The following is a 21938-nucleotide window of genomic DNA, read 5'->3' as shown; positions in this document are numbered from 1 at the left end:
AGAGCCTTGTTAATTTCCTGTGCAAAGTTTGTATGCCAATTAAAAATACTTCAAACTGAAAGTTCTATTGCCCTAGAACATGACTGGGCGGTGCACTAGTAATTGTGTTTTTTACCTTGTGGAAGGCACATATGCTCTGTTGATGGCAGAATTGCTGATTTTTTCAAAAAATAAAATATTCAAAGGTACCTGCTCTTTTCTGTAGCAAGCTCCACCTTTTTTTTTAACATGTTTTCGAAGAAGAAAAAAGAGACAATCAAATCAAACATACTCCAGCTGTCTTTTGTGTCCACCTGTGCCAAATGTCATTCATGAATTCTTAAGGCGTACTTCTACTTTCTGATATGTGTCAGCACATATCGCTTAAAATCCTGTAAAATTAGTTTCTGCAGCTGTATTTCTGAGACTAGACTAGCCTCCTCCTTTTGCAGCACATCCAGAAATCAGTATTAAAGGTCACTGCTAGTGGAGTAGCCTTATTCCTTATGTAATTCTTTCAGAGTATGTCTGGGGAGACCTTATAGCAGCCTTTTGGTATCTAAAGGGGCCTACAAGAAATCTGGAGAGAAACTTTTTATAAGGATGTGTGAAAATAAGACAAGGAAGAATGGCTTTATGCTGAAAGAGGATAGGTTTAGATTAGATATAAGGAAAAGATTCTTTACTGTGAGGTTGGTGAAGCACCAGAACAGGTTGGCCAGAGAAGTTGTGGCTACCCCATCCATCGAAGTGTTCAAGGCCAGGTTGGATGGGGCTTTGAGCAACCTGGACTAGTAGAGGGTAACCACTTGGGACCAGATGTGTTGTACTTCGAGTAGGGGTCTGACAAGCAGAAGAGAGCTAAAGCCCTTTTTTTCTGGCATTTAAGCCAAAACATTGGCTGCAATAACTGCCTGCAGAGCAAAGGATCAGTTTATGCTTCCCACCTTGATATCAATTCTACTGCCTGAGCTTAGAGAATTGCTTCTGTGAATCTTGTCTCTGCAGCTGACAGTGCTGTAACAAACAGCTGACTTTTTGTATTCTTATCATTGTCCCACGTCTGACAACCTGCCACACACTGCAGGAGCTGTGACCCACTAACTGGTCACGCTTAACATACGGGTCAGAAGAGCTGGAGAGAAACAACACCGTGCCGTGCTGTGCTGCAGGCAGAGAAAATGGCCAGCAAGGTGCTTTACAAACATTGCCTTGCTTCATTGTGTGGGTCTGCTCCAAACCCTGACCCCTTGTGCAAGCATGGGATTGTCACAGGGACAGATTCAGTGTCTCACATATAGAAAATACTCAGAATTTTAGAGACTTCTCATAACTTTCCTGACATAATAGGCAAGGCAGAATGGAAAATAACCATTGGCCATGTAAAGGACAGGCAGCTAAAGATTTTGAAAGCACACTCAAACTTTTATCATTTCTTTACTGAAACTTTAAAGGCAGAGTCAGTCATCCTCTTCTCACAGCCTCAGAGAATGCTAGAAATTATAATCTCAGCCTGTTTCAGCCTATGGGATACTTGCCAAGAATGTCACAGCAAATCTAAGCATCTTCCTTCTGTAATGGTTGAGGATAATCTTTCCAGGATAGGAAAAAAAAATGGCTTAACCCAGACTTTTTTTTTTTCTTTTTTTTTCTTTTTCTTTTTTTTTTTTTTTTTGCCATTTAAGCAACTTTGATATAGCCTGTGAAAGAGAAACTGTGTTTTGAAAAAAGACTGAGGGTTAGCCTGCTCTGGGCTGCATTGCACCCAGTGAAGTTGTGCTAGTACATCTTTGACAATGGAATTAAGTGCTCTGGTGTGAGACACTACACTCTTTTGCAGTCCTCCTGTATACTATAAGTTTTCTGTAACGCATCAGCACTTGCAAATGGCATATGCCAGACTGAAACAGCTGCAAGGGACTTCTGTAACTTGCAGTGTCAGTTTGTCCTCTCACAGGAGAAGAAACCAAGAAAATGCAAAGAAGTGAAAACTTCCATTGTTTCAGAAAGCCATAAAGAAAGGCCAGGCTTTTTGTAGGTTCCAGCAACTTCACTAATGTTAATTAGAGGGACTATTCTGGGAGGAATGTTGAAAATTCCAACAGTAAAATAGCAATGCTGAAAAAGCACATCAGAGCTTATACACCATCACACACTTTTCTCCATATATACTTTCAGAATTCCAAAGGATATAGTTACAAGTTCTTATATTTACTGATTCAATTCTGTAAATTGTTTACTTTGGTTAAATGGATGGGAATTTCCAAAGGCTAACTTCTAGGGCAATAGCACTGGTCAGTAGGGTTGGTACTGTTGGTATTTTTAAACAATTCTACTTCACAAATGCACCACTTTAGAGTTTTATAAGTTAATGAATTACTGTAGCTGTTTCGCATTACTTGCAGCACAATTTGTTGTTCATACACTTAACCTTGAGGTACTGTTCTTACAGTAATACAGCTTAATTAAGACAATTAAGTAGTTGAGCTGTTCCCTAAGTTTTTCCAAGTGACTGAGGTTATGTGAATAGTGGGAACAGCTATGCACAAAAAACTTTTCCATTTCTGAGGAGTTCTTATTAAGTCAGCCATATAGTCCAGCTATACTGAGTGGATGGATCTGCATTCTATAAGGGTCATAGAAAACAAAACAAACCACAGCTCTAGAACATTTGCAATTAAACTGGCCTTATATCAGAACTCTTCCTGGCCCTCACCAGGGCCACTGTTGCGTGGCACATTCAGGTCTTTTGATAGTCACAACTTGATCACTGCAGAAACACAAGCCTAACACATCCCAAGACAGAGCTGTAAGCTGAAAAATTCAGTTTAGGCTATTTGCATGGAAGATACTTGTCCTTATTTTAGAACTTTATTTTATAAAGTTTATGGAATGGCATCAGAAAGTATACATTTTTGAACAATTAATGTCACCAGTCACTTAACTTCATGATGTGAAAACTGAATTGTTTGCAAATATATCTGTATAATGTATAGAATCACAGACTCATAGAATGGTTTGGGTTGGAAAGAACCTTTAAAGACTAGCTAGTCCAAACCCCCTGCAGGGAGCAGGGACATGTTCAACTAGATCAGGTTGCTCAGAGCCCTGTCCGACCTGACAATGTACATCTGTTAACAAATATTTTTGCAACAGAACATTTGTTTTCTAATTGTTTAAAAGTACACCTGCAAAGATTCTGACACATTTATTTGCCTCCTATACATGATCATCTATGATCATCCCCCTGTACTCAGCAGTGGTGGGGCTGTATGTAGAATGCTGTGGTCAGTTTTGGTCACTACAGGAAAGAAATTGAGGTGCTGGAGTGTGTCCAAATAAGGGCAACAAAGTTGGTGAAGGGTCTGGAGCACAAGTCTTAAAAGGAGCAGCTGAGGGAACCACGGTTGTTTAGGCTGGAGAAAAGGAGGCTCAGGGGAGACCTCATCACTCTTTACAGCTACCTGAAAAGAGGATCGAGAGGTGGGTGTTGGTTTGGTTGGTAACAAGCAAAAGGACAAGAGGAAATGGCCTCAAGTTGTGCCAGGGGAGGTTTAGATTGAATATTAGGAAATATTCCTTTCCTGAAAGGGTTATCAAACATTGGACCAGGCTGCCCAGGGAGGTGGTGGAGTCACCATCCCTGGAGGCGTTTAAAAGTCACACAGATATGGCACTTAGGAACAGGGTTTAGTGCTGGACTTGGCAGTACTGTGTTAATGGTTGGACTCTATGATCTTATGGGTCTTTTCCAAACTTAACAATTCTACAATTCTGTAATCTTAAACAGCCAGGAAAGAGTGCATAATTATGTAGCATTATACTTTCCAAATCTCATGGACCTACACTAAAATTTTGCGCTTCCGAAATCATTAATATGTGTGTGGCAGAAAGCTACAGTAACAGATGAGTACTTTGCTAATGTTGCAGTTACTCTTTTTGTATACCAAATGAGTCTGGTACAAAAATCCTTATTGAACAGCACTTTCAGAAGACTTGATTTATGTGATTCTTGAGCAGAGATATATTGCAGATGTCTAGAAAGAAATACTTTTCTTGCACTGAATAGTTTATATTCTCTTATATCTTCCTTATGGGAGTTCCTAGTCCTTTTAGTCACCTTACCCCTTATCCGTTACTAAAATATGCTATTAATATTAGGATGTGCTGGTCAGCAAAGTGAGGAGCAGTATCCTCTGCTTCATGAATATCACATATACATTAATGTTCACAGCGCTGTTGCCCACATAGTTCATTCAGATTGTTAGCCAACGCGAATTCAAGAGAAATGTCTGAGATGAAAATAAATGTGCTCTTTAATTTTAACCATATTGCTTAAAATTTGCTTATTTTGCTCACATTTCTGAGTAGGTATAGTTTAAAGGGCAACTGAAATTTTCTGTATGTGGCAATTACCATTCAGTGTTAATGGAGGGTGTCAAACTAAAGTCCTAACCAAGGAACTAGCAATCCAGAAGGAATATACATTCTTCCCTCAAAACATGTCTTGCATTCTTCCACTATGCATCGATGTATTTAAACTTGTACAATTTAACATTTGCTTTTAACAAAATAAAAAATCACATTTGACTACATAGGGAATTGTAACCGGAAACATACTAAATTATTATAACACAAGCCTGAACAGGTGGGTAGTATTAAAGCCTTAAGTGTTACTGCTTTCAGTAGCACAGCTCTTTGAAAAAACCTTTTAGGCACATCAGACCAGTTTTTGTAAGTTCTTGTGGTTTATTTTTAGAGTAGCATTTGTTGCTTTGCATTTTCTCACAGGCAGATATTTTTGTTTTTTCAAACAAGATATTCTGCCCCTTACTTTCATCCAGCCACAATGGCTGAACACTTACATGGACAGAACTCATCAGAGGGAAGGTTTGGTTCTCTGTGATGTGAAATGGCAATTTCATACCCACTAGCTTGCACTTGGTCTTTTACTGCCTCAGCAAGTTGTACCAGTCCACTACATTAGGAAAAGTTATGTCTTGGCCTTCCCATCTACATGAATTTGAACGCTCAAATAAAATAATTCAATCTATGAAGGTGGGTTTTTTTTTTTAAATATTGAAACTTTCACAACTCTGCTATTTTATTTGCTCTTTAAAAATGCTGGTATCATATTAGAAAAAAAAGATTTTTCTGAATGGCAAGCAGAAATCATTACCCAGGCAGGCAAATTTATAAGGCATTAAAATTTACCTTAACTCAAAATACAGGGCCTGGTTGTGGCAAACGCTGCCTATTTTACTAACAGACATGTAACAGAGAAACAGTCCAAATGAGCTTAATAAATCTCTTTCTGAAACTCACAAAAGACCACATCCTCACTTCCATAATTCTATTAGAATCTCCTCCTTTGGAGGAGATAAAAGTAAGAGATAACCTCTCCATTCAGAATTATAAAATAGCAATTATTCAGCTGATGATTGGAATATTTCCAGTAGAAGGACTTAATTATGGAACAAAATTAACTCAATCTTACCTATTTTGAGAATAATGCAAAAATAAGCTGCTGCTTTTTTTTTTTTTTCCCAACCAAAATGTTTTTTTGGAATAACTAAAATAAATAATTTGCTTCACTTTTTTCACATGAGGAAAAGGTGGTGGCATATGACAGCAGCGTTCTTGGTCAGATGACAACCCAAGGATAATAAGAAGACAGCAACTGCAGAAAAAGATTATTTATTTTAATAGAGTACCTGATACAGTTTAAAAACAGATGGGCTTTCAGACACACCGGCCCTTTTCAGCAAATACAGGTTCCCCTCTGTGGCTTAAAATTGCTAGCTTAATATCTAGACAGTGTCATAGAAATGCATAGTGGTGTATGGAATCTATATTAATTACATACTGAAAACTCCTCTTGTGATAAAGACAAAACATATTGTTGCAATCTCTCTTTTATCCAAATAGGAATAAGTACTTGCAGTCACAGACCTACAGAGTGGGTATGCTGCTGTGTGTTAAAGTATTTCTCTGCAGGTGTTTGGTTAGTTGAGTTTATCTGTATTGAGGCACTCCTTCAAAAAAAACGAACCAACAAACCCACAAACTGAAAAGAAAAAACTCATCTATTTTATCAGTCCTGTCTCTGACTTCATGACATTATGAGTGCTACTCAGCCATGCTGATATTACTGCATGGAAGAAAAAAGGCATGAACAGGTGGTGATATTAACAAGCTTCTTATGGTTCTGAAAAATGAGATAGAAATGTTTCATGTCATGAAAGTCAACATCAATCATCATCTATCTTGTGTAGATATGGAAGTCAGCCAACGTGGTTCTTGCTGAGGAGGCGTGAGATATGTCTTTAGCATCGGAGCTGTTGCTCTGGACACAAGTCATAATTTGTCTAATATAGATGAATGAGAAGAATATTACTAATACGTCTTTTTTTTTTTTTTTTTTTTTTTTTAATAAACTGAAAGCTCCCCCTTCTGGCACATTTCCTGAATTGAATACAAGGTTTCTGACGTCCACTTTTAGCAACAGGAGATATTTCCTCTTTTGCTCTCTTTTTAAGATCCTTTTCACAAAGATTCTTTAAGATTCTTGCAGGAATATATTTATAGTTTACCAAGGATTTCAGATTTCCCTATCAAGTGCTAGGGCTTGATGTGAGCTCATTCCTCAGCAGGGGATTGTCCTAAGGCTTTACCTTAATTCTAATGTTACTTTTCCAGGCAAAGGCTTACTTGCTTCCCACTTTGCTGTGTATTATACAGAGTAAAGAAAACAACTTTCTCAGAAAGTTTGCGTTAGCATTTCTTTAACTTCAGGCAATCACTGTGTCTCAACTATAACCCTAACATCTCTTTTCCTAATAAACCCCTTGGAGTCACTTTGGCAAATGTACAGGATCTTTCTGAACCAACACATAGCTCTGCAAAGAGCAGATCCTGCTCAAGCTCAGGGAATCTGCAAGCCAGTGAAAGGGGAAAAAGCTAAACAAATCTAGGGCAAAGTTTTGGTAACCGCTGTACTGCTCTCATCTCATTTCTGCCTGTGTTTCTAGGACCACCAGTGTCAATCATTCTTCTAATCCCTTAAATAAGTGCAGTCACTTATGTGCTTAATACGATGAACTGATTTGTCACTGATTTTCCACAGTCATATACTATGCAAACAAAGGGAAAGACTTTCCCAGCATGGCCAGCCACAGGATCCTGTATTTCCTATAAATTCCTACACTTTAATTTTGTTACAGTCACTGGTACCATACCTCAACTTCAAGCAGACTGACAAAGACAGTGAGAATGGTTAGGAAGCTTTCATTAATTTGTGATTAAAAGACATATCTCTCTGTGTCCTTAAAACTATTTACAGGAAACAGCATTTCACTGGAGTGTGAACACAGGAACTAGTGCTTCTGTGTGGGAAGGATCATACTGGGGCCATCCTTTCACACAGGCGTGCACACCAGTCACTCTGGCTATACAGAAGAAAATGAAGGAGGGTGAAGCAGAGTAAAATAACATGATACTAAGCTCAATTCAGTGATGAAGTCTAAGAATAAAATGGGAATCAATTAATTATATTTTTTATTTCCTTTCTGGGTTTTCCATGAATATAAAAGTGGTATTTTCTTCTATGGTACTGATGCTACTTTGCTTTTTTTATGCAGTTAAGTAGTAAATGTGGCTTGTTTTAGTTGTAGAATAGCAGTTATTTTAAAGTCTAGTATCAGAGTAACATTTTTTATGGCTACAGTGAATGAACTATGCCCGTTAGACTTGGTCCATTAGGTCTGGAAGTGGGAGAATTGCTGGCCTGGCACCTTATTCCACTTTCCTGTTCCCTCTCCATGGTAACAAAACTCAGGATTGACCTACACAAACAAAGCTGCTTGCCCTAAACAGCGCATAGCTCAACTACGGAGGCAGCAAGGCCAGTTAGCTTTCAGTGCAGTTTACAGCAAAGGTCTGTTAGTGGAAATGTCTATACATACAACAGAATACCAAATGTAAGCTTGCCATTAGAAATCAAATCAGCATATTAATAAAATAGCAAATTACATGTTCATTATATGCATGAATATAGGTACACACATGCACTAAATCTGTATTCTTGTTAAATCCTTACTTTATATATGAATATGCACGTGTCTGTCTTTAGAAAAGTCTCAGAAGCCGCTTTTATTATCATAACAAAACAGAAGGACTCCTTTGAGAGCCATTTGTCTGAAAAACTACTGTAAACTTCTTTTGAGGAGGCTAGCTGCACTCAAGAGAGTTAAATCAGTAGAACTTTGATGAGACTAGAATACCCACTAATATCTAATTAATGTGGAAATAATTGTTGTAATGGTTGCATTTCTCTACAAAGTATGTTCTGAAAAACAGTTGCACTGTCAATGTAGTGAGCATTAAATCAGTTCTAAGAAGAGTATGTATGGAGGTGCTGGGCTACTTCATAATGCTGGTGTTATTTAAACATGTGTTTATTAAGCTGAGAAAATTGGAAATGTCAACAACTGCAATCCAAAAGCGAAAAAGCAAAGCAATGTCTTTTATCAACAGATTTTCTTCAAAGGTTTTGTTGTCCACCTTTTAGAGTCAGCAGGCTCTAATGACAAAAGTAACAGCAATACTACAAGGGTACTGCTGGAAGTGTAAAGTAGTTGTTCCTGCACATGACAAGTTCCGCCGTTTTTCTTTCAGTATGAATAAAAAAGACTGATTCTTGTGCTCTCTGGATTACCCCTGAGCTCTTGTCTTTTGAAGTTAAGAGTCATGGAAACAGCTTAAATTGTCTTTATCCATTTAATGTAGATTCAATTAACTCAGGTTAATGACTATGGGACAGAGCTCAGGATGCTGAGAGCTGCTCACATTCAACCCAGCTTATCTGGTGACATAAGCTGAGTTTTGGGGGGAGAAAAAAGGAAAAGAGTGTGTTGCTGGGACATACCCTAACACAGTTTACAGAGAAGTTTTGCCTCTCAGACAAGCACAAAGCTTATGGCTGCTTCTAAGTACAAAAGTGCAATGCACAGTTGACCAAATCACTTGCAAAATGACTGCACCATATCTATTTGCTAAGCCTTTACTCTTAAGCTTAGTACAATCAAAATGAATTCTTTGGGAGTAATACATTGTGACCTGTTAAGACTTAGAGGAGTATTTTGCCTCAGATATATCTTCATCTTTCTTACATTCATATATCTGTCATGGCCAGAAGTGTGAATACCAAATAATTTGTTTCAGGAAGAGTGAAAAATTGCAAATTATTGTCCAATGAATATGGAAAATTATGTAGTTGTATAATATTTAATGGCATATGTATTTGAAATCTTACTTAGAAGATTTCAACAGGATTACTCAGAAGTGCATTTGCTAACCCTTTCCTTTTTTGCTTACGTTCACAGGATTTTTGAGCACTGGGGACCAAGCAGCAAAAGGAAATTATGGCCTCCTTGATCTAATACAAGCTTTGCGATGGACTAGTGAAAATATTGGGTTCTTTGGTGGTGACCCATTAAGAATAACTGTTTTTGGATCTGGTGCAGGCGGTTCATGCGTCAATCTGTTGACATTATCCCATTATTCTGAAGGTAACCGTTGGAGCAATTCAACCAAAGGTATTATGCAGGTTGCAAATTTTGACAATTTTGGTGTCTGCATGCCACCACCATTAGTATTATGTGATGTTCTGTATATTCACTATGTTCCTATGAACTACTGAGTTCAGCTCAATATTAAGCAAACTTTTTAAAGGCTGTACAAGCTGTCTTCTCCCTCAGCTCTTCTATGCATGTTTAAATTTTGGGTCACATTCTTCTTTTTCCTGTGGAGCTTTGTGGAAACACTTTTATAGCAGACTCCTGAGCAGCATTTTCTTGGTGCATCATTTTGGTCTCTTTTCTTTCCTACCTAAGGGTATCCTTTTAGGGAAACCAGTCAGTCATTATCACTGTAGATGAAGTAATCTATATTCAGACAGTCATGAAAGGCATGTTTAGTTTGTCATGAGGAGCAGAATTTAAAGAAAATTAAAATGACACAGCTTCTTTTCTCAGGCTAACAGCTAAAATGCTTAAAACTATTATTTTGCGTGAAGGAAACAAGTACCTAGTTCAGAAATCTGTTGTCTGAAACTGCATGAACTTCACTTGCTGTCATCTAATAAAAGAATGGTTGAATGTTTTGCATGCATGATCCAAAATTGTCAAAGCATCCAAGTTGTAAATCGATTTTCTTCTATATGTTTTTTTCCCTATTCCATAACTAACAGCTTTTCTCTCTAGTTGAGGCAGACAGCAGGGAATTAAAAACATGCTGTTTGAGGCATCCAATTTTTTCCCTATGATTTTTGCACCACAGTTCCACACAGTTTCTCTCATTTGCATGGCTGTTGTTTATTGATCATATTACATTTGTCTCAATGTTTTCATACATTTTTATCTGTATTGTTTAGTTTTACCAGGACATCACACTGTGCCCTGTGCATGCAATCCTCCACTAATTGATATTTCTGTATCTCCATGGGGGACTAATTGGCCAGTCATAAAAAAATAATTCTACTGATGTTAAAAGAGCTTCATTTCCCCAAAGTCGTGATGCAGACCCCACCGAGGTCAATAGAAGTGACAGACTCTTTAGATTAGGCCTTTATACTATCTTAAATTATAGAAAAATACAGCTTTTACAAGAAAACTCTAGCGGAAAATAGATTCTGAATTAAATTTTAGACTATTTCCACAATTTGATTTTTAATGTAATCTGTTTCCCATAACTACCTGCACTTAAATAGGACATATTTATAAACTGGCCTGTAAGAACAAGATGTAAGCATTACCTGATTATACTGTAATCTGAGGGTCACACTGCAGCATCTTTTTTCATCAGAACTCACAAAAATAACTTTTGTCATAGAGGATTTAGCTTAAGGTTGAGTGAGGAGGCCTGATTTATTCTGCACTGATTCTCACTCGATCTTAATCTCGCTCTTCTTGATGTAACGGGATGTTAATGTGAATTTAGAATATCTGGACAGTCTTATGTTGCCTCTTATCAACAGATTTTCCCCTGTCATGTTTTAACACATGGCCAAATTCTGCCAGGAGCAGAACTGGTTTGGGAAAACACAGTAATCTTTCAACATAGTACATCAAAAGATTCGGGAGAAGACTGGAGAGGACTTAAGAATGTATACTTAAAATCCAGTTGTGAAAGTAAAGTTCTGAGGTTTTCTTCTATAAGAAAGCAAAAACATGCTTTACTGAAATTTCTGTTAAACAGAACAATGTGCCACACCCCCATGTATATTATGTTGCATTTTGGGGTGGTTAGACCTGCCATTGAAAAAAAGATACTGAAATCAAAAATGGTCAACTTCAAAAAAGAAAAGTCATTTCAAGTTTTCAAACCTTTTCAAATATCTTAGGATTTTCAAAAAAAAAACTTTTGTTTCACATTTTAACCAGTTTCTTTATAAGCTGTAAATTCAGATGCTCTCTTTGCTTCCTTACTTCCTTTTGAAAGGATCTCTTGGTAGTTGAGAGGAAGCATTCAGCCTATTTCAAGATAGTGCTGTTCATAGTGCCCATCTGGAAGTGGGCAGAAAAGCACCCATCTTCAGAAAGTGCTCTGAAAATGTAGATGAACATATGCAAATTATTATTACTTACTTTGGTGAGGCTTTGAATAGAAGTCAAAAGCAATATGGTCCATTGAACATTTAAATCTTCCCATCAGTCTGAAGCCCAAAAGCTATAATAATTATACACATTATCAGATAAAAATGTAGTTCTCCATCCTGTGTGATACCAATTTCTGCCAGGAATTATGTGACATAATTAAAATGATTTTTTCATACTATTGCTCATTTTTCACCAAATGGTTTGAGAGGAGGAATATTTCCATAAGAAGTCTTAAGCAGAAGGAGGGATGTTGAGTTTCATTTCCTATGATAACTTTACGGCCAGAGGACTTGACCATTTTTACTTATTCCAGCATTTAACATTTATGTAGCACTTAGCAAGCCATAGTGTTTATATCAGCATTTTCTTAATATGCAGCTTACACTTTCTGTCCTTGTTCAGAGATATTTAATAAAGCAATAAAAATAGATTTACACAATATGCAAAAAAGAAACATTATGAAGTATCATAAAATACATCTTTGTGAAAATTTGGTTTTGTCATTTAGTTATGTTTATTACAAAGCCTGGATCCTCTGCATAATTCCACTGACTTTGAGCTGATTTATACTAGCTCAGTATCTGACCTTATAAACATGCAAATATATTTTTACCTGCTTTATAGCTCAAGTTCTTTCTTTTTTTTTTTTTTTTACCCATAGCTTGCAAGGAAATAATATCTTGGATATGACTTCTCATAAATTTAAGGAGAGGCTTGAGATTACATATTTCAATATATTTCAGTACATCTATCTGATTTTAAGACTTTTGGATTTGGACCTAATACAGTCTATAATGATTTTAAAAATCCTCAGAAGCTTGTACAATGTTTTCTGCCAGCAACTGATTCCAACTAACTTCTGAGGTGTAGTGCTACAATAGAAGCTGTAAAGGCATGTCTCTGACTTCATCTAGAGGCTATGGAAGTTTTTTATCAATACTAATAAGTTACTTATCAAAGTAAACACTATCTTTTGCGTTACTGGAATAAAAGTCTGTGGTAAGCTGAGCACCTTAATGCCACTTCCTTTAGTGGGAGCATCCAGCTATTTATTCATTAAGCATTGGACCGAAGATACATTCTTAGCAAGATTAAATTAGTGAGGCCAGCTGTCGTTTCCAGTCCCTAAGCAACTGCACCAAAGTCAGTGGAATTACTCCAGGTGCCTATCAGCATAAGTAAAACGAAATTTTGACCCGTGTATCTTAAATCAGCATAACTTACCTATGCTATAGACCATTCTGTATTACCTGCAGTGAGCTATAGGAGATAAGGTTCAGTGTAAAATATTTTACAGTAATTACTGCAAAAGATGTGCTACTGAAATGAACTGCGTGCGGTTCTATGCAAAAGCAAAAAAAAATTGAGCAAGATGACAGTTACCTGAATATAGTCTGATTTTCTGACATTAGAGAGCATTCTTTTGTGCAAGGTTCAGATTAAATATCTCTTTAAGAACTGGAATTACTCTCCCCAAAGGGAGCAGGAAAAGGCAAAGCCCCAACACAAAGGGAGCATAAGAAGCGCCAGGACAAGGGTGGAGTTTTGATTGCATTAATGTTTAAAGCAAAAAAATCGGATTGATTCACTGACTAAAAGAGAGTGAGGCCTTCATCCGTGATACGCTCAAAAATGCTTACAGTAGGGAGAGGGAAATGTCAATTTAAACATATTTTGTTATTTCTGTGAATAGAATTCTTGGTCCAGAGTGCTAGTTAAATCAGCATAAATTCAGATTAATTGCACTGAAGTCTGGGATTTGCTACAAGTTTATAGGCAGTGACAGATCTTACTGTGTCTCTCTCCCCTAAATGAATATCTGAACATATGTTTAAATCTCTGAATTACAAAGCTAAGTAGTATAAAATATATAATTTCCCTTTTTATGTAAGTGTGATGACTATAAACCTTTGCAAAAAAAACCACCTTATGAGAAAGCATCTTGACTTAGATGCTTATAAATTTAATAGCTGCCTAGTACCTTCTTATCTGTTACTCCAGAATATAAACTATTGCTATGATATACAATTCAAAAGCACCGTACCTCTCAAACCAAGTTTAATCCCAAACAAATCATAAAAAAACAGTAATTGGCTTTATTCGGCACCCAGTTGTATGCGCGCATATTGCTGCTGGTTGGACAATACCCAGAAATTCAGTCCATTTCAGAAACATGTTGGCTTTTCCTCCAACCTATAAATTGCTTTCACTTTTGCAATTTCTTTCAAGCTAACAGTGTTATCCTACACAAGGTAATGCCACTTCTTTTTCTTCTTGAGTTTCTTTTGAATATCTGTTCCTCAGCTGGACTACATCGAGGTAGAATCATTTGCTTCAATTTCTGCACATACTGCATTTATTTTGTATATATTGCCTGTAGGTACAATGACAGTCAGATCTCACCATCTTGTGTATTTAAGGTCTATTAAGATTCAACTGTCTCTTCTGGTAAAGTTCTCTATTGTTTCAAAGAGCTCCTTTGAATCTTTCAAGTATGTAGCTGTTTCAAGGTCACTTCAGTAGTTTTCAAATATTTCTCCCCACAGGACTGTTTCAGAGAGCAATAGCTCAAAGTGGAACAGCTCTCTCCAGCTGGGCAGTTAGTTTTCAGCCTGCAAAATATGCCAGGATGTTGGCTACAAAAGTTGGTTGCAACATGTCAGACACTGTAGAATTGGTAGAATGTCTACAGAAGAAGCCTTACAGAGAACTTGTCGACCAGGACATTCAACCAGCAAGATACCATATAGCCTTTGGACCAGTAATTGATGGCGATGTGATACCAGATGATCCTCAGATATTGATGGAACAAGGAGAATTCCTCAATTATGACATCATGTTGGGAGTTAACCAAGGAGAAGGGTTAAAATTTGTTGAAAATATTGTGGATAGCGAAGATGGCATATCGGCTAGTGATTTTGACTTTGCTGTTTCTAATTTTGTCGATAACTTATATGGATACCCTGAAGGCAAAGATATATTGAGGGAAACTATTAAATTTATGTACACAGACTGGGCAGATCGACACAATCCGGAGACCAGAAGGAAAACGCTGCTGGCTTTGTTTACTGATCACCAGTGGGTTGCACCAGCAGTGGCTACAGCAGATCTTCACTCAAATTTTGGATCGCCTACATATTTCTATGCCTTCTACCATCATTGCCAGACAGATCAGGTACCTGCATGGGCAGATGCAGCCCATGGAGATGAGGTTCCTTACGTACTAGGAATCCCCATGATTGGTCCTACTGAATTATTTCCTTGTAATTTCTCCAAAAATGATGTCATGCTAAGTGCAGTGGTGATGACATATTGGACAAACTTTGCAAAAACTGGGTGAGTACCAGATAATGAATAGTCTTGTATACTCAGGATATAAAGATGCAGTGCTTTTACTTGGTTATCTCCCTTGAGAATGCCTCTGTACTTGCAGGATGAATAAGAGACCAAGAATTGGGTTGGATATTTACGTTTATTGTAATGTCATTCAGCTCACATACACATTCTAGCAAAAAGAGGGAAAAATAACTTTGAGAACATTCTCTGTGTTAAAAAAAATACTTTGTACACAAAAAAAAATAAAGGTGCCCCCAGAACAGCCCAAAACTAAGCATGTAACATGTATAGTTAAAAATGGTTACATTAGTAACTGTTTTATCCCTGCACTGATAATATTTTCATTCCATGAGACAGAAAATTACATAAATATAGCATCAAATATATTACAGCTTATTTTAATAATGTTTTGTTGTTTAAATTGACAATTCTGACCATAAAAGATGTGACTTTAAACTTGCAAATTTCTGTCATTTTCGTTAATTCTTCTTTCACTGGTGCTTCAAAACACTTTCCTACCTTCAGCTGTTAGAGTTCTAAGTCACTTTGTATTATGCTGAGCTATGCCCTGCCATGGTCTTTCACCTCATGGCCACAGATACCTCATGTTAACTGAAATACTGAGCTTCATGTTGCTAAAATAGAAAAGCAAAGCTTAATGTACTCTCATGCTGGTCTCCCAGTCATTTGTCCACATTACCACATTACTGGCAATCTGTCCTCAGCAGCAAAAAACATTCAGGGTGAGAGATACCAGCCTTTTGGAGAACTAGGGAAGTCTCTGAAGTCTATGTAAAAGAAGGGTTCATTTGCATAATGTGTTTCTAATCAAGATTATTAAGGCCTCTAATTTTAGGAAATAGCATTCTGCTCTGTCCAAAGGCAGACTTAAACGTTAAGTATGAAATCTTAATTATGTTAATTTTATAATTCCTTTTGAAATACTTTGTAACATTGGAGATTTTTTTTTTTTTATTTTTTTTTAGTGACCCAAATCAACCAGTACCCCAGGATACAAAATTCATCCATACAAAACCAAATCGTTTTGAAGAAGTAGCATGGACCAGATATTCTCAGAAAGACCAACTGTATCTTCACATTGGATTAAAGCCAAGAGTTAAAGAACATTATAGGGCCAACAAAGTGAACCTTTGGTTGGAACTGGTACCTCATCTGCACAATCTTAATGACATTTCACAGTATACCTCTACCACAACTAAAGTGCCGTCAACAGATAATACTTTCAGACCAACAAGGAAAAATTCTGTTTCTGTTACTTCAGCCTTCCCTACAGCCAAACAAGATGATCCCAAACAACAACCAAGCCCATTTTCAGTGGATCAAAGGGACTATTCAACAGAATTGAGTGTTACTATTGCAGTTGGTGCATCTTTGCTGTTCCTGAACATTTTGGCCTTTGCAGCATTGTACTACAAAAAAGACAAGCGGAGACATGATGTTCATAGGCGATGTAGCCCACAACGTTCTACTACCAATGATCTTACCCATGCACAAGAAGAGGAGATAATGTCCCTCCAAATGAAGCACACTGACTTGGATCATGAATGTGAGTCCATCCATCCACACGAGGTGGTTCTTAGGACCGCCTGTCCCCCAGACTACACGCTAGCTATGAGAAGGTCTCCTGATGATATTCCCTTAATGACACCTAACACCATCACAATGATCCCCAACACTATACCAGGGATTCAACCCCTACACACATTCAATACATTTACTGGAGGACAGAACAATACTCTGCCCCATCCTCATCCCCACCCCCATTCACACTCAACAACCAGGGTATAGCCAGACAAGACGAAACAAACTTTATTTTTTGATGGATTACAGTAGGTGATATAACTGAAGATTACTTGGCTTTCAACCTACAAGACTCTTACTATTTAAATATGGAGGAATAATATGTGAATATACATATCAAGAACTTTTGGGGTTTTGCAAAAGTGAATTGTACATATAACAAATGAACTTAAGAAAGAAAGAAAACAAAATAACAAAAAAAAAAAAAAAACCCAAACAACTGTTTGCAATTGCTTGAAGCAGTTGTCCTGAATGATATTTTCATTCACATTCAAGTATTAATTTTTTGAAGATTTAAGTTACATAATGGAATTAGGCATGTGCAACACAAACAGGAAAGAACTATGACTGAAAATTTTAAAAATCTATAAATATGCACAAGGGACACACTAATGGAATGTCAGATAATTTTCACCAATTTTTATTTGGACCTGTTTTCTTGTGTAGACCATATTTACATATTTGAATAAGTACACAAAGCACCAATGCTGTTAAGGCCTTAGAAAGGGGCTCATGCTGAAATCTGCCAGTCTAAGAAGTTTTACAGCCTGGCAGGTACAACATTATCACATAAGTGCTGTCAGTATAAAAGTTGTGGGAATAAAGGAAACTGGATATTTTTAGCACGATGTGCATGATAATTTATATGCTTGGTGGCTGTGCTGCTGATTAAGCCGTAATTAAAATTCTTCTCATCCCATTGGAGTTTTTAATAGAAGCTTTCTTCATCAATTGGAATAACCTAAAGAAGTTTTTTAAAGGGGCAAAAGTAATTACAGTAAAATATTTCATGGTAGCTTCAGAAATAGAAGGAATTGCAACAGTTCTTCAAGGTATATATAGCATTTTAGATATACAGTGGTGAACCCTCACTGATAGGAATCCCAGACAAAAAAGAAGTCTCTATTATTTATGTTCTTTTTCTTTTCCATCTAAATAATTCCTAACTTTAACATAACTATAATTTTCATGGAATATCCTTTGATGAAGGATTTATGATTTGCTGTGATTTAATTACAATATATTTAGTTCAAATTGTTGAAGTGTGTCCAAAAATTTAATTGCAATGATATTTTGCAATACAGAAGTGCCCCAGTGTTACCACTTTGATTAGACCTTTCAGCTTATTGTTTAAACTCATGTTGCATGTTATAAGGTTTACTTGCAATACTTTAATTGCTATACATTAGCTTTGCCATTCAAATGAATTCTCTAGACCAGATGGCAACAGTGTAGAAAAACAGTATATGTAAGAATGGGGAGAGAGACAACAACTTGAAATTTTAAAATCTGAATACTACATATGTTTGTGTGATTTGAAATGAATGTTCTAAAATAACAAGAAATTTTTCATTCCCCTGTTGCTTTCCAGTAATTATATATCATGGTCCTTTCAAAATGTTTGTATATGTAATCAGATGTACATTTATATAAAAGAAATAATTGAGATGGACTTAAGAGCACATCCCTGATAAATACTTTCTCTCTTATCTGTACTATATTTCTATTAGACTAAAGTTATGTGATTTTTTTTTACATTTTTTCAAATTACTAGCAATTTTGATAGTTTGTAAGATAATGCGAAGAACTTTCTCTGACAAACTAACTGCAGTAACAGAAACATTTCTTTTCAGTTACTCTTTTTCAAGAATGAAAGCTTATTACACATGAAAATTGTATACTACTTGATGGAAAATTACTTTGTACTTCTTGGCCATATTACTGGTCACTGAGTGAAATAAAGATAATCTGGATAACGAATATTATTCCAATGCTAAGAGACCTGATCTTTGCTCATTAAAGAGCTAAAATGTTTATTGCTGTTTTGTCATTTTTTAATGAAGTAATGGTAACTGTCTCAAATAAAGAGTAATATCTTAAGACCAGTCTGGTTTTTGAAGACATAAACATGCTTTCTACAATTAATACAACTGCATATTTATGGGCCAGTCCCAGCTATGATAATTTCTTACAGAAGTACTGACATTGTGACTGTATGATGTAATAGTATTACACGTCTCCCCTAGTTCTCAAGAATGAGTTAAAAACACAAATACCAACACCAAAAATAATCCAAGGAACAGGCCTAATTGAAATAAATCTGCAGTATTCCATGATGGGCAAAAGAATCACCTGGGTTTTATTTGGGTGACTGAAATTTCATAAACAATTGCTAGGAGGTTCAAAGCATGTTTGCTAACTTCAAGCACAGATGTTAAAATTGAAGCTGAAAGGAAAATGAAGTACTACAATTTCAGTTATTTTATTTAGCTATTAAAAAAAGACCAAACCAAAACAAAGAATCAATGTATTTCATTAGTGCTTATTACAGTCCCCAGTTTTAAATTAAGGTCTTTTGGTAGAAGCATAAAAGTAGTCTTCAAAATCCAGGATGGTCTATGTGCAATTTCTGCCTGATGTGGTTGTGCTTTTAGACTGTGACCTGCCAATGTAAACCAATAAAAAAAATTGTCTGCCATCTGATAATTATTGTTTAATAGGAAGAGTGTATTTTACTATGTTGATGAAACAAAACAAAAAACACACAAAAATACTGATGGCCATAAAACATGATATTCATGAAATATGATTTTATGTGCTTTTCTTAACTTTATCAAAACCAAAATAACTCTTTACTATAGTTTATTGTGGCCATATATCTATATATCTCTATATATACAGTATCTGGTAATTGTTTATTTTTATTAGTTACAAAATAAATGATTTAGGTAAACCAAGCATGACACTACACTTTATTTCTGTCAGCCAACAGTATTTAAAATGTGAAAGATGGAGGCAGGAACACAAATTGAATCATGCCTGTTTGGAAAAAAAAAAAAAAAAGGGCCATTCCTGTGATACAGATACTGTGAATGATATTTTAGTGGCTACTTTATAATTACATTACAGCAGCTGGCTTTCCGAAAGCAAGATGGTATCCCACATTTTGCTATAGCATTAAGAAAGAGTAAGAGATGTTTTAAAGCTGAAACAAAACTAAAATATAGGAAATGGGTTTGGAATATCTTTATTATGCTTCATTGAATATCAGTTTGTTCTTTTAAAAATACTTACTGTTTGATTTATTTTCCACAGTAGCCTATAGGAAAGCAAAACTGAGTGTGATATTTAATTTCTTGTATCATCCTTGGACCAGATTTCCAATAAAATTAGGAAACCAGTCAGTCTTTGTAAGTTCAGTAAAAATATAAAAAGCCTGCATTTATTGCTTTCACACTTTTGTAAATATGTTTGCAGACCTTTTTAAGAAAATGTATTCTACCATTTTGAGAAAAAAAATAACAATGGAATCATTGTCTCATTTAGCTATTAAAATTACAGGCAATATAATGTGCTGTGCTGACATTTCTAGGAGAAATAAAGCAGATAAAAACACATTTTGCTCGATGGTATTTCAGTTGGCTATACCTGGTATTCTCCATCCACCAAAGACTTGAAAGTCATGCCCCCCCCCCCCCCATGGCAGGAGGGTTGGAACTAGGTGATCTTGAGGTCCTTTCCAACCCTAACTATTCTATGATTCTGTGAACTACCGGAACACAGTGGTCCATAAGAAAATAGAGTTATATTTTTCCTTGTCTGTATTAAACATGGATTCCTGTGTCACAAGACTTTAATAATTGGATATTTTGGTTATTGAAGCACCCTGAAAAACAGATGAATAAAGATCTAACAAATAAATGTTACATTTTTAAAGACACCACTGCACAGAAAATGCTGGAATTTCTGTTGCCAACTTTGCTAGAGATGAAACAGTTGACTTTATAGAAAGCTGACAAACATCATGGCATTCCTTTGATGTTTGTAAGTTGTTGCTTGTTTTTTTTTCCTGTGGTGTTAGTTTAAAATATTGGCCTTTTTCCCTCTTTTTTCTAGTAATGAACTATTACAAATGATCACTTTTTAATGTAAGCAAACATTAGATAATTTAATTATTTTTGAGAAAATGTGCTCCCAAATAAATTAGGTTAATGAGAAACTCCCTACAGAGGTTTTGTTATTCTTCATTCAGAGCTCTTGTCAAAATATCTGTTGCAGCAGTTCTGCATTATTTTCAGTCTGTAAGCTAAGGGAATTTTTCCAAATATCATTAAAATCTCTTTTTCTATTTGAAATAAGAATACAATAAGATTTAGATGCCCTTCTCAGGTGTCCAGCTAAATATGAACAATTTGAAAATAGCAAACTGGCTTTTACTCCAAACATTCTAATTTGTCTTATTTCTGGCACATCAATACGTTTGTATGCAGACTAGAAATAAGTGGCATTTCATAAGACATTCAAGAGAACTGTGCAGCAGTTAATCACTGGCCATTTGCAAAGTCCCTTTTCTATTAGGCTCTGTTAATGCTATTATATAATTAATTTTTTATTTACAGATTCAGTGAAAACTTCATGAAATGGGAAATGGTTAGAACAAGGTAATGAACTTTATCTGGTGGAAAATATTTTGCAAAAAAAAATTGAGAATCACCTAGGATGTGCAGATTTTTATGTGTAACCTGGCTTCATTGCTTTTTGTTGATATTACAGTTCTCAGTAATTTAGATACATGAGAAACTATCATTTCTGTAATAAGCTTTAGTTTCTAAGAGGAATTTAAGTGTTATATGTTAAGTTGTGTGGGTTAAAGCCTGTTCTGAGTTCAGTTTCCCTTGCTACTGGGACAAATGAAAAACCTCATACAAGTGCAACAAATTTGGAAACATAATTTTCATAGAGTACCTTGAAATATCGGGGGTTGTTTTTTTTTAAGAAAAAATTACTATCACAGCAGTATAAGCCATGTTAAGTATTTATTTGTCACAGAAACTGCCTTCTTCTGTATATATATATACACATGCATTTTTCTCTCCACGTGCATACTCACATGCACTGCTCCAGCAAGTAGACATTTCTAAAAGCACCAATAAACCTTTCCGCACCATGCACAGTCAGTTCAATGGTAGATGTAAGTACTCGGTGTGGAGGTAACACCTGTACCTCATTCTGCATTCTTCACTGTTACTGACCAGATGCTGAGCTCATGACATTTTTCTTAACACCAGCTGAATTAGTATCATAGGACCATTGAAATCAATGAAGCCCTTACAATTTACACCAGCTATCGATCAGCTTACGGAC

At 36.1% G+C, this 21938-nt stretch overlaps 1 protein-coding gene across 5 annotated transcripts in view; it reads left to right on the top strand.

Annotated features, from left to right (window-relative positions):
• Positions 1-20159, top strand: part of NLGN1 (neuroligin 1) — a 482423-nt gene extending 462264 nt beyond the window's left edge. For all 5 annotated transcript variants that reach the window (XM_065674563.1, XM_065674562.1, XM_065674564.1 and 2 more), the window contains 3 exons: positions 9363-9575; positions 14183-14972; positions 15959-20159. In XM_065674563.1, the coding sequence (XP_065530635.1) occupies positions 9363-9575; positions 14183-14972; positions 15959-16781 (1826 nt within the window). In that variant the 3' untranslated portion in view covers positions 16782-20159. The remainder of the gene's footprint in view (positions 1-9362; positions 9576-14182; positions 14973-15958) is intronic.
• Positions 20160-21938: the final 1779 nt, after the last annotated feature.

Source organism: Lathamus discolor, chromosome 3 (genome assembly GCF_037157495.1).
Source record: "Lathamus discolor isolate bLatDis1 chromosome 3, bLatDis1.hap1, whole genome shotgun sequence".
NCBI classification, from domain to species: domain Eukaryota; kingdom Metazoa; phylum Chordata; class Aves; order Psittaciformes; family Psittacidae; genus Lathamus; species Lathamus discolor.
Note: the sequence above shows the minus strand (reverse complement) of the source record. Positions and strands in the feature narration are given on the sequence as shown.